The 14,131-nt window shown below is 39.7% G+C and overlaps 1 protein-coding gene across 3 annotated transcripts in view; it reads right to left on the bottom strand.

The window, feature by feature from the left end:
* The window catches only part of pigg (phosphatidylinositol glycan anchor biosynthesis class G (EMM blood group)), an 83,789-nt gene that overhangs the window by 26,029 nt on the left and 43,629 nt on the right, over window positions 1-14,131 (bottom strand). Inside the window, exons 9-11 of one of the 3 annotated variants that reach the window (XM_026186956.2) lie at window positions 12,337-12,740; window positions 8,318-8,509; window positions 1,809-2,601 (exon numbers count right to left, since the gene is read on the bottom strand). In XM_026186956.2, the coding sequence (XP_026042741.1) occupies window positions 2,595-2,601; window positions 8,318-8,509; window positions 12,337-12,740 (603 nt within the window). In that variant the 3' untranslated portion in view covers window positions 1,809-2,594. Of the gene's footprint in view, window positions 1-1,808; window positions 2,602-8,317; window positions 8,510-12,336; window positions 12,741-14,131 lie in introns of those variants that run through there. The other 2 variants (XM_080306256.1, XM_026186932.2) reach the window with 2 other exon arrangements.

Below are 14,131 nucleotides of genomic sequence, written 5' to 3'. Positions count from 1 at the left end.
CTCAGAAGGCATTATGCCATCCACAGTTTCCATCCAAACGTAGAGACATGCAGCCAAAATACAAAGTGCAGCAACAGTAAACAGGACTCCTGCAGCCCTTCATATCCCTGCTCTCTCATCTCTTTCATAACTCGAATTACAGTGGTCTGTAATAGATATGAATAAAGTCGTGGTTTTATAATAGAAACAGTCTGACAGACAGTTTAAGATGCAGTATAGAATCATTGAGATAATAACACTGTTTATCATGTTGCTGTTTGGTGGTGGATACATGCAAAGGATCCTGGAACTGCAGTCGAAGAATTTTTGTTCCAGATTACAGCCAGTGAAATTGTAAAGTCATTAGTATTGACAATCCATGCTGTCAGTCCTCCTCAGATATAATGTTATTTTGTAGTGAATCATTTATAAAAGTCTGCCATTCGCCTTCTGGCATGCATTAACTCAGACCACTAAACAAATGCAAAGCTTGGAAGAGGAAACTTGCTCTTATCACAGAACAATAACACAGAATATCCCAAAGTTGTGTTCAGCTGCGTCTTCCAGAGGAAGACATTCATCACAAAGAACAATGCTAAGAGTGCATTTTGTTACTTCTGGTGTTTTTTTGTTGTTGTAGAGATTACTTTTGGGTTTGAGAACTACACCAGGAAACAGATGAACACTTGGATCTTCACAGAAACAGGGAGATGTCCATTCATAGGCCAGTAAGCATTTATTAGAGCAGATAGAGCAATACTGTTGCCTTATTCTAGTTGGTTTTGTCAGATGGGTTAAAAACTGCATTACTAACATACAGCTTTTCTTTGGTATTACTTTCATAAAGACATTACATATAATTTATTTCAACATAATTTTTAAAAGATATTGCTCAAAACCAGTTTCTCTCAGAGATTCTTCACTGGAAATGTTTATTTCAAGGCATTCAAAATAATATTTCTTGTCTTAGTATCTGCTCTTCTCACTGGTCTTAAAGGGGTGGGGCTCAACTGGTATCTACCATAGACTGTATATAAAAGATGGCTCTAGCTTCAGGAAAAAAGAGAAGGCAGAGTAGAAAATCTTACAACTGCATTCTTTCAAGTGTCCAGCAGGGGGCGACTTCTGTAGTAGCAATAAGAAGTCACATCGTATGAAAATCAACAGGATGAAGGCCAGCAGCTCCCTTTATCAATAACCTCAGGAAATATTTTCATGAGTTTATGGCCTCAACTGCTAGTTTCAGGTCTTACTTAAAACAACATGACGTTAAGTTTTTTAAATGAAGACAAGGTACCCTGTGGTTCCCTGTGACTGATAGTCACTAGCTGTACTTGAAGAGAGCAATGTCCTCAGTTTCCTCAATCAGTTCTGCCCACCGGGCCAGATTTACTAAACAGGGCAAAATATCATGTAAGTGCAATCCCCTAAATAGCGCCTTAAGTGTGGTTAGTTTTACAAAAGTTGCTGCTTTCTAAAAAAACTGGCACAATCAGTTCATTCCAACATCAAGCACAAAGAATAAGCCATGCTTTTAATCAGAATTAAATTTTGGCATAATTAGCAGTAAACTACACGTCTACTGCTAACTGAAAACTTCATGTTTGTGCGCTGGATTTGACCTTCTACACGCAATATTGTCACTTTGTAAAAACGAGGTCAAATTGCATAAAAGCTCATCAGGAAATGACTCTTCTGCTTCTTTGCTCTATGACCAGTCTGGTCATCTTTATTAAAAACATAATGTTTACTTTTCTAAATTATGGTTTCGATTAGAGTCAAAAAGAAGTGCAGTACGTGTCACAACTGTGAATGAAAAGTAAATAAAGCAAGCAAGCAATTGATTTATATAGCACTTTTCAAAAAACCTTCAACTGAAAACAAAGTGCTGTACACATGACATAACAAATAACAAAGTGAAATAGTATATGTAAAAATAAAATAAAATAAAACTAAACAACAATTTTTAAAAAAAAACCCAAATTTTATTAGACTAAGCACACAAAGGCCATTGATTTTGGTCAGATTTAGCCCATGTCTGTTTGCAAAAACCCCAAAACCTTTGATGATAGATAAAATGCTCAGCTTGATGCTTCAAAACGGGACTTTACTAGCAAATTTCAAAGCAATGGCTACATCCATCTATTACATACGGTCTATGCTCCCCACTCAGTGAACTGAGACTAAGGAATTAAAACCCTTTTTCTATAATCAACAATTTTAACAGTTACACAAGAAAAATGTGGCAGGCTGACTGTGATGAATCCAGCTCTGTATTCTCCATTCACCAAAGCAGTTAAATGCTTTATTTGAATCAAAAGGACTTCTTATTGGATTATTTACTCATGTTTCCAGGCCACTGTCACTCAAATCTGATCAAATCACACCGACCTCACCCTGAAGAAGCAAAACCTCCCCATATTAAACTCCTTAGCAATAATATTATCAGTTCCCCCAACCTTCGACTTTGATTGTTCTATATTTAGTAATGAATATTTAATGTGAGTGAAAGAAAAGATGTCTCATTTCAAACTATGTTTTTTAGGGGTGTTAAATCCTTTGGGAAACCTTCACATTGCTTGATGAGGAGGTGCAATTCAATTAATTTCATCTTCTTATCTGCTGGATTTAAAAAAAAAAAAAAAAGGTTAATAGTAGTAACAGTGGACAGAAAATAGTTGCTTGTCAAGCTGCAGAGCTGCCTGGATTTCATGTTACCTTGGAAACAAGCACTGGCGCTCCAGCAAGTGAATAAGAAAAGGTAAGACTATGTCCAATCCCCTTAACATGTTTGGTAGATCCCCTTCATCAATCACCTGCATCAGGCTAACACTTACAGTGAATCAGCCAAAACAAGTGATTCAGTGCCAGAGGAAAAGCTTTGAAGCAGACGCCTGAGAGCAAGCAGGACCTGCCCACTTTGTCTGAGCCCTGACTTTCTGCGGGATAAAGCTGAGCTTGTCACGGTGGCAACTGCTAAAACGCCACAGGGACCGAGGAGAAGACTTTAAAACAATGGTTACAGACACAACATCTAATTACACAACAAGCCACTAGATCAATACCTGCTTCTCTGGCAGCATGTGTTGATGTCCACCTTTCTTTAGACTTCTATTTTGTGTCATTTCTTTTAAACAATCCCGTTTGTGCTGAAACAACAGAAAGTGGTTTTTACGTACACGGCTCTGGCAGTCAGTGGAGCATAATAATTTGCTAAATGTTACCACTGATATATTGTAAACACAGAATTGACTTTGAAACAGGGTTATAAAACACTTTACCGCCTGGGTAATAAAACTGAAAAATGCATTCTGTGTGTGCCTGTCTGCGTGTGCGTGCGTGCACGTGTGTGTGGCAGAGGTTCACAGGTGTTTTGAGACGAGTTTGAATACATTTCCATTTTTAAGCGGGATCGGTATGCATGAATATTTTTAAATTGGGAAACTGCGCAACAGCCCCCTTTCGAGATCAAGCATACACGATAAAATGGGTCATGTTTTGTGCAGGTGTGAAGCACGCGCGCTCACACGCACACACAAACAGAAGCATAAACATTGTAAATGCTTCTAGTGGCTTTGTGTTCAGTATTAAAAAAAAAAAAGAGCCATAAATGTGGAGGGGGGGACTGAAACAAACTTTGGCTATGATGCATACAGCCTCAGACAGGTTTGGACCTCAGCCGGCTGCTTTGATGTTCAGCTACTTCCTGCTGGAACGTTCGCTCAGAAAAATTTCATTTGCTTCCGCTTTTGTTACCTTAATTGCATCTTCCTGTCTACAGTTATGTGTCAGTGCTGCAGCGGTAATCAGCCACCTCTCAATATCTAAATAAATACAAATAATTCAGAGTATATACGTGCCCTGTCGCCTGACTTTGTTAGCTTTCTATTTTTAGGTTCATTTGAGATGATGCCATAAGGAGGGGCGTGTGCGGGGGAGAGGAAAACTGAGAGGGAAAAAAGACAAACTGTATCCACAGTGACATCAATCCAAGCGAGTCTTTGAGCCCTTTAAAGTGAGCAGCGTTGGCTGTTCTCAACCCCATTAGCCATTTTGAAAGATGCAGCAGCGCAATTAGGCAGTTGGCACGAAGGGAGGTGAGGAGGGAGCCGGGGAGTTGTCAGGGGGCTTTACTCTGATAAAACACACAGAAAGAGTAACCCAAGAAGACCAGACTTTAAACAGGGTCATTATACAAAGCTGCTTCTTTTTAGATCCACATTACAGCATGGGTGGGGGGTGGGGGTGTGTGCATTTTTTATCTCAAAAAGAGATCTATCTAAAATTGCCGTAGCTTTAACTAGATGGCTGTTTAAAAATGGCCAAAACAACAAAATATAGACCCATGGGAAATTATTTGTCTCAAATGTTGGAAGCTTTAAGACGATAAAATCAAAGTTCTATTTTAATTGGCCAAAAATAGAATCTCCTTAGCAAGCAATGAAAACACAGAACCTGAGCTACACGACCTGCTGTCGTCAAAAATAACAGCACTTAAGTTAGTCTATAAGAAGAGCTAAAGCTAAAGAAAAACTTGAGGTGATGCACAATCATGATCACTGCGTGTGAAAAGAAACACTGAAGCACTGGGTCGAACATCGGCCATGTCAATTATACAGTCGGTCAAAAGGAGCGCAAGTCACTGCATGGCTTTAGTAAGGTATCTTTGTTTGGCTAAGGGTGAGAGGTTGAGATTTTAATTAGGCAAGCAGGTAGGCGAGCCTGCCAAGGAGAACAGAAAAGGTTAGGGAAGGCCAGGTACTGGTGGTAGATGAAGGGAGGTCAGGAAAACTAGACAGGAGAACCGTGTGCAGTCCTGAACACTCATCATTTTCTGACAGGGGTTAGTAGCAGGTAACTCTGTGCCAAGCTACTGGCTACAGGATGAAAAATTACACCATTTAGGAGGTGGAAAAATCCTCTCTTTTCAGACAATGCTAACAACAACTATTACAGACGGACTGTGCTAAAGGATAAGATATATACACGGTGTAAAGGGGCTCGAGTCTCCAAGAACACTAATGCATTTCAGAGCCAAACCATGAACATGATTTTTTTTATTCAGGTTGAGTTCAAGGACACACATAACTTCCTAAATGCACTGGATGCTGAGCAGCTGGCACCAGATGAACAGTTTTATCATCAGCTCTTTAAAATGAGAAACATTATTATGCATCTAGGTTGCTTGATTAAGACTTGAGGGTCTTAGCAGGGAAGAGTCTTACCCTCAGATGTATACTGGAAGGGCTTGAATGCATTTTCAGGCTTAAGAAATGAAAACTCTTCTCAAGATTTTTTTTAAATGACAGCAGGGACGACTGAGGACCATTAAAAAAAAAAAAAAAAATCTGAGATAAGAAAATCAACAGGCCGGAAAAAAAGCATCATCCTTGGAAAACCTGTCGCTGTTGAGCCAGTTAAAATGCCTCCAGTCTTACTGTTGTCATCACAATTGCGCACGCAATTTGATCCAATCTCAATACACAAATCAGTTAGCCATGGCTGGCTGACTTGTCAACAAACATGACCCCAAGACGAGGAAAACAATGCTCTCCATGCTTTCAGGCTTTCTTTACTACTAGGAAAGAGGCAGCAAACTTGATTTCTTTAAAATATGGTCATGAAGTAACAATTATAGTTACACCTGCTGGCATCTGATCATAACACAGGTTTAACCATCTCTGGATCTGCAGTTACTTACACTTTGCATCAACATGATTTTATTTTCCTGTTTTTTAATTCAACATACAAATGTCATAACTGAGACATTTTTTGTTTTGCAAAAAATGTATCTTCATCTTAAACAGGAAGCTAGCAACACATTTTGAAAATGTGAGATGGTGGAGGATTACCATTGTGCTGCCTCACATCTGCACTTTTTAAAAATGCGTAGCCATGCTACGGCACGATGTGGATTGGGACACAGTCTCACTGAAACAATTAATACCCTGCCTGTAAAACATCTTGGAATGACAGCATATGTGGCTCCAAAACCTGTATGTAAAGCCGGCTTCAGCATTAATGGTGCCTTCACAGATGTTATGGTCTGCCATGTGCACTATATCCTCAGTCACAATGGAGTAAAAGTACGACAGCGACCTCCTCTCCAAAGGATTCAGTGGAATTTTTCCTCTTTCAGCGACTGAGCGTGCAACAGCCTCAGCCTCTGGGTGATTGCTTTGCACTGAAAGGCGACTGCACAGCTTGCCTGGTGGTAAGCAGCCTGTCTTCAAACAATCACAGTGTGACTTGGCCTGGCTGCAATCACTCTCAGACCAACTGGTGAAGGTTTGTAAATAAATGCAGTCTAATTTAAAAATGCAGACAGTTTGCAAACACATTGTAATCACTCTGAGTCTGTGACACGTATATTTGCAAAGGGGGAATCTATTCAACTGGTTGGCAACAGGATTGTATTGTGTTTATATTATATGAAAGCATGGCTACTGTGCCCCCCCCCACCCCCCGTGTGATTTTAATGTTAACTTGTCATCTTGAGCAACTACGTCACTGTTTGTGGAGGAACGTCTGTTTCAACTCTGTGTGAATCAGACTGGAATTTAAATTTTAACCTCCTAAGACCCAAACGCTTTCATGGCATACATTTTTAATTTCTCTTTGCTATTTTGGCTGATTGGGACCCGATGAATGCAAAAACAAAAAAATATGTGATTTTTTTTTTTTTTACCTGATTTTTGTTTCTGAGAAAAATGAGATCCACACATGAGGACATTCGCTTTAAATTTCGATAGCACAGTAACAGAATAATGTCCTTGTAAGTGGATATTGGGCCCTCGTAGAGCAAAATGTAGTATTTTGGTCTAGACAACCCAAAATGTGATGTCCACATATGTGGACGCCAGGTCCTAGGTTAAATCAGTAACTTGAATTTCTGTGTATGCAGACGGCAACAGATTTGCAGTTTCTGTTGATTTATCACAGTTTGCCATCATATTATCACAAACACATTGCACAAGTTGCCAAATTTACCCTAGGCAACTGATAACAGACTGACTCATTTTATTGCTATCTTATGTTTGTCTTGACATTCTGAAGTTACTTTGGTGATGAGAATTGGCTGCAAGTGGAGACCAGAGACAGCCACGTCATCTCTGTTCACTCCAATGGACCAGCAATAGTCCATATACTTTTATAAACACACAGTTAGAAACATTAGCTGCACTAAAGGGATGTAGTCGGACAAAACTTTGAGATGGAATTTTAAAATGTAAAAAGGTAAAAAACAAGTCTGCATGTTATCCACTAAACATGTACTGGAACTATCTGAAGGCTACACAAAGCAACTGACAACCTTAAATTCTGAAGCCCCGCTGACACTTGTTCTTACTCAAGGCCTCTAGCGGCGACCTGGTCCCCTTCTTCAAGTCAACCGCTTCAATGGTTTGAGTGATTTACAAATCATTTTGCTTTTACATCCATTTTCACAGCAGCTCCACTCTTGTGGCTATGCAGTGAGGTTATCCATTTAAAATTATGCCAACTAGCACTTAACTGAGATACAAAGATAAATGAGGCTGCTGGGCTGCCATTGGTTTTGGTCTTAAATCAAGCTATCTATCCAAAGTCATTACAAGTGGTAAATATTAATAATGTGTATCCAACATGAAAGCAATCCATCCAATAGTTGTTTAGAAATTATACTCAAAACTACAAATATGAACCTCACTTTGTGGCCTGCACAGCTCTTTGCCGCTCAGGAATAGAGACAAACACATCGATTTGTATTTCAGTCATTGCAGCTAAAAAGCTCATTTTCAAGCCAAATGAAAAGCAAATTTACTTACAAAAATGATTCCAATATTCTGCATGTTAGTCTATTTCTTCTGTACTCACCACTCTAATTAAGTAGCTGTGTTGTGAATGTCATACTTTAGTTTCATAAGTTACAGATGACATGAGGGGAGAGTGTTGATGCGGCCGTACCAGAGATGTGTTGAAGGAGAAAAGACCTGTCGATACTTCTGCAGTTCCCACTGGCTGCCAATTTAAATCAACATTTATAGATTGCTTGATGCCTCTTTTAGTGTAATTAATTTAATTTAAGACACTGTCAAAACCGTGAGGACATGACGTTACACTAGGTCAGGGAGATTTACTGTAGGTAGATGTAAAGCGAAAAAACTGCACTGCAGTTCATCATCAGAGTAAGGGATTGTCCCAGATGACACGAGCAGCACTAGAGTCTTCACGCTCATCTGCATCACAGCACAGCCTGGCACTCCTGAACTTTAAATCAAGTCAATACCAGGGGACAGCAATTTGCCAGCTGTTATGGTGAATGAACTCACTGTTTCGTGGTTCACAAAGACTTACTTACTTGGACATAGTTCGACCAGAATGATGCCAGGGAAACAGGACGTTGCCGACAGCTGCCCGATAGCTGTACACACCCAAAAGCCCGAGGGCGAGGGCGACCTTCGAGACCCACGAGCACCGTCTTTGAACCAGGAAGTAGATGAGAACCAAACAGAAAGCGGACAGCAGGGAGAGGACCACCTTGTGCTCAGAGCTAGAGAGAAAATGGAAGAGAACAGTCACTGGCTGAGAAACGTGCCAAGCACTCAAATGATGAGGAAGGGATTTGGAATTTTCACAATGAAGTTTATATATTTTTAAGGTAAATGCTCAAAGTATTACAGTTGGCCAAGTAGTGGCTTAAGGCAAACCACATCTATGGTCAGTTTATAGATATCTATATCAAGATCTCTCTCTTTCTACATATACACACATATATATATATATATATATATATATATATATATATATATATATATATATATATATATATATATATATATATATATATATATACACATACATATATATATACATATATTCAGCTCAGTTCCAGCTCATTGTTGTTATTTTTGGACTCTGATAGTAAGTAGTAAGTAAGTAAAGTTTATTCATATAGTACCTTTCTCAGACATGTGTCACAAAGTGCTTTACAAGAAGGTAAGAAGACATAATACAGTCATAAATACATCATAAAACACCCGTCTAATTAAAAGCTTTTTGAAATAAAAAATATCTTTAGCTGCTCTTTGAAGGTCTCCACTGAGTCCAGACGCTGTAGAAATAGTAGAAGTGCATTCCACAGTCTGGGGGCAACAGCTTGGAAAGATCGGTCCCCTCGAGTTCTAAAACGAGTGTGGGGTACCACTAAAAGGTTTTGATTCAAAGACCTCAGGTTACCAGGTATGTGTACAAATCAAATCAGCAGTATAGGGAGGGGCCTGGCCTGTAATGCTCTAAAGGTTAAAACTAGAGTTTTAAAATGGAACCTAAATCTGATTGGGAGCCAGTGTAGCAACTTCAAAACAGGGGTCATATGAGCTCCCTTGTTCGAGTGGGTCAGTAGCCTCGCTGCAGAGTTTTGAACAACCTGTAGACAAGCTAGCCCTTTCTTGTTTAGACAACTAAACAGGCTGTTACGGTAAGAGAGCTAGAGTGGCTTTGCGTTACACACTTCAGGATAATCCTTAGTATTCTGAACTGTGAATTCCTATCATCTATCAGTTTTACTGTCTAAAAAAGGCTATTTTCTCCTTTCCTTTTAAGGCCACACTCTTGAAAAACCAGATGTCTTCTGACTGGGCTGCCCCTCGCACCTGGCTCCACCCACAGGTGGGTGGGGCTTCTGTCTTCACAGCCAGAGACGTGTGCCTGAGTTGACTCGACAAATCCAAGAAAAGAAAAAAATATTGATAGACCAGCTGATTAAAGCAGTTTGACGCTTTAGCTCCTGGCTCTCAGGGATTACTTGGACATACACTCACCTCATTACTGTGAACTGACCGTCTTTAATATGACGGTTCACCAGTGTAACTGTATATATAATAACACATGAAGAGAAAGCATTACAGGTTCTCATTTGAAGGCTGAAGGTGAGCATTTACTTTGATGAGATGAAATACTGTCAGTCAAATCCTCTAGATTCAGGTTAAATTTAAAAGAGGCACAGCCCCTCAATTGTTCACTGGATTAAAGTCTGTAATTGCACCATACTGAGCACCGATAGGAAATAGGACATATCAAAGTTGAAGCCGTGTATTTAGCCATTAGCTGGATCAGACTGGCAGTGGACGTTGAATACTTTGAGACAAGATGAGGCATAACGCTACCTGGATCTCATTATCCAAGCAACAGGCACTGCAGGTAGGAAGAAAGGGCAACACTGGACAGGGAAAAGGTCAGAATCCACATCTCTGTTCCACATTGTGATGAATGTTAAAGAACAAACTATAATCCCCCTGCCTCGCACTGCTGTCAGAATATTAATGGCTCTGAAAAAGCCACAGTTTTTACAGAGAAATCACAGTTTTCCTTCAGTCTGGGCAATCTGAAGACGACTTTCTCTTCTTGAATCTTTAAAAAAAAGAAAATGTAAGTGGGTAGTCCTATCAGCTTCTCAGCTAGAAAAACACATTTAAAATGTTTTAGTGTCAGAAGAAAAGACTTGCTCTGTGTGTTAACACCACACAGCTTCCATTAGATGTCTATATCTAGCATTGAAATCTAAATGTATTGTTCACTGAACCACTTTCATTACATCTACTACAGTAAGTAATATCCTATATCACGGCTTTCCCCAAAGAACATCAATGAATTTGCTACATTGATCTGTTACATTTGTGTGTAGGTGGAGAAACACATTGAGATTGAAAATCTTGTTGCTGCACTGCATTTTAGCCTACTGAGTATACTGTCTTAAGACAGATTGCCCTTCTGCAACGAATGTATCCCCATGTGACGGTTGAACTTCTATCCTTAAACAGTGAAAGACGCCTGTTCTTTTTCAATTCTGTTTGATTTGTCGTAAAACATCAAGTGTAGGGTTTTTTTTTCAAATTGTAGTTGTGTTGGAAATAAGTTCCTGTTATGTCCTGTCACCTTCATGCTGCCACATATCCACGTAAAAAGAGAAATATACCATACAGCATGACACAGAACTAATGGTCCTCAGCTTTGCTAGCACCCCACCGTTCATTACAACACCAACAATACAACACTGGTTGTCAGAAAAAACAACATAGTGAAGATTTTGCTGTAGAGCCATATCAGCAATCAGTTTACCACTGTAAATTTAGCTTTGAGTAAAAGAGAGCAAATACACTTGAAGGGATTTATGCATGCATGTAACAGATTTCAGATAAACTTCTGAACTTCGGCGAAATCGCTTTTTGTACCCAGCCCTTTTGTACAGCTTAACACAAACACATCAGAGACAGAACCCTCTATCCTTTTGCTATTCATGGAGTCGTCTGATTTTCCCTTGAGGAGCGACTTAGGAATAAAAATGCTGCCAAGTTAATCTTGAATCAACCAAGAAGCTGTTACTGTTGCCACTCTCTCTTTGCTTTGCTGCCTAGTTAAACAATAAATGTGCACAAACCAACAGTGATGGTTAGTTAGGTAGTATTACTAGCTTTCATGCATTAGAATTAGAATCAATGTTTCCGTAACAATGAAAAATATGACTGTGCAAGAAAAGCATCACTGTAGTAATAGAACTATAATCCTCCACATTTCTCCTCAACTATTTACAGTTTTATTGTCCTTTCTAACATTGGTTGATTTTCACAGCTGTAATTACTAACAATACAATGATCACTATCTGTCCAACCAATAGTTACACAAAGTTAGCGACTACTTAATAAACATAGTTTAGCATTTAGCACATAAAAACACTTGTCTTGCTATCAAGGAGGTAGCTGGCTAATCTACTAGCAACTGACCACTTGCTAAGAGGAAATATGAGTGCCTTTGGGTTTTTATTCAGGTAAAGTGACACACTGGAATTGGGAAACAATCACTGACCACTTAATAAAACACACCTGTTCAACTGCTCAGGAATGGAAATATCTTACCAGCAGCCTGTCACATGGTAGCAACTTGTGGATTTATGCAATTTAGGCATTTAAGTGATAGCCAGAGAAGAATGGTCAGACTGCTCCACGCTGATAGGAAGGCAACAGTAACTCAAACACCCAGTTGTTACAACCAAGGTATGCAGAAGAGCATCTCTGAACGCAAAAGCAGTAACTGTAATTGCTGTCAGCTAGCAACAGGAAACTCCAAAATTAGACAATTGAAGACTGATGAGTCTAGATTTCTGATGCAGCATTCAGATGGTTGGGTTCAAATTTGGCAGTGAGTGTAAATTCACTACTACATGGCATTAGGTGATGAATCATCAGTGAAACCAGTTAATTTATACTGTTTTCCAAATACTGTTTGCATTTTCTTGATATGAATAAAATACAGTGACTCAAATATTTAAACTACTTAAAACTGAAGCATTTATCAAAGTTAATATTAGATCAATAAACCCACCTGTTGAGCCAATGCCCAACGTCAGGGATATGAGCCCACTGCACCCCAGTTTGGTTGAGGGAGCGCAGTAGCCGGCAGCAGAGCAGAGTGAATGGTGGCGTGGCTAACGCTAACCACTTCTCTGAGAAAATCTCTGCTTTGGGGTGAGCGGAGGGATGACGGTCTTTGGAAGGGAGGATATGCTCTTCGTCATCTCCAGAGCCCCTCTTCTCTCTGAAGTACTTGCGGCAGACATCCTGGAACACGGTGAGGCAGAGCGTGTTGAGCAGAAAGTACCAGGTTTGGTGCTCTTCCTCTACGAAACTGCTGGCCGCCAGGCTGAGAGTGTGACCGACGGTGCCGGCCAGCAGCAAAACATCCAGCTCTGACAGCGACCAGTCAACCTCACTGCTCCTCAGAGGAGACTGTGAAAAGAGAATAAAAAAGGATCATTTTAAATACAGAGGAAAGAGCTATTCCATCCACACAGGCCCGACTACATACTCAACCTACTTTCACCTCGCCCACCCCAGAGTGATGGCATCACAATTCTCAGTGGGACAATTAGATGGATGAAACTATTGCTTGGGTGATTCACACTAATATAGCACAATACTGAAAACCTCAGCTCGTGACACTCATTATATGACTCATGCACTTCACAATACTAGGATTACTGCCTCGTGCTTCTAGCAGTCATGTAGCAGTTCATAACAATGAAAGCTTTGAATTGGCGCTTTCTTTAAAAAACAAAAGACTTTACCTCATTCATTTATTCCATAATTTGTAGGAAATTCTGTCAAAATTAGCATACAGATTCTTAAATCGGGGCTGTGAGGTTACAATGACCGTGACCATGACCATCAGATCTTAAAGTCCAATTAGATGTTTGTGCCGAATTTAACAAATATTCCCAAGGTGTTCCTGAGAATTCATGAGGTAGGCATGAGTTATGCCTAAAAATGTCTGTCGTAATAATTAATCAGTATTACTATACTCCTTTGAGATTACCCATGATGCATTGAGTATTTCCTTTTCAGTCACCTTTCTCACTCAACATGTGTTAATAGACCTCTCTGCATTGAATCATACTTGTTATTAATCTCTGTCTCTCTTCCACAGCATGTCTTTATCCTGTCTTCCTTCTCTCACCCCAACCAATCACAGCAGATGGCCCCGCCCCTCCCTGAGCCTGGTTCTGCCGGAGGTTTCTTCCTGTTAAAAGGGAGTTTTTCCTTCCCACTGTCACCAAAGTGCTTGCTCATAGGGGGTCATATGATTGTTGGGTTTTTATCTGTATGTATTTTTGTAGCGTCTATCTTACAATTTAAAGCCCTTTGAGGTGACTGTTGTTGTGATTTGGTGCTGTATAAATAAAACTGAATTGAACTAAATACACAAAATGGATTTAATTAATTAATTAACTATGTTTTATGCTGATAATGTAAGGCAGAAAGAGGCACTTAGGTAGATGCATCATGGGAGTGTTCCAAAGTTTTTCCTGATTGGAGAAATGTTTTGGAATATATGGGCCAATGGTTGAAGTGTGGTTTGTCCAGAGGCTCATGCCAGACTGATTCTTGTGATTTGGAAATGATCTCAAACCCTGATGCTAAAACTGTGGACTGAACAGATAATGAACACTGCTGACTGTGAGAAGATGTTGGCTTAATGTTTCTGTGACTTCAAATCCAAAGTGAAAACATAACTTGTGTGTACTGGATGTTTGCCAAATCAATATTACCCAACAACTTATTGCACAAATTGACTTATATACCTCACTTTATGTCAGTGTATTGTTCTGTTGATGTTTTTG

Source organism: Astatotilapia calliptera, chromosome 2, assembly GCF_964374335.1.
Source record: "Astatotilapia calliptera chromosome 2, fAstCal68.1, whole genome shotgun sequence".
Taxonomy (NCBI): domain Eukaryota; kingdom Metazoa; phylum Chordata; class Actinopteri; order Cichliformes; family Cichlidae; genus Astatotilapia; species Astatotilapia calliptera.
Note: the sequence above shows the minus strand (reverse complement) of the source record. Positions and strands in the feature narration are given on the sequence as shown.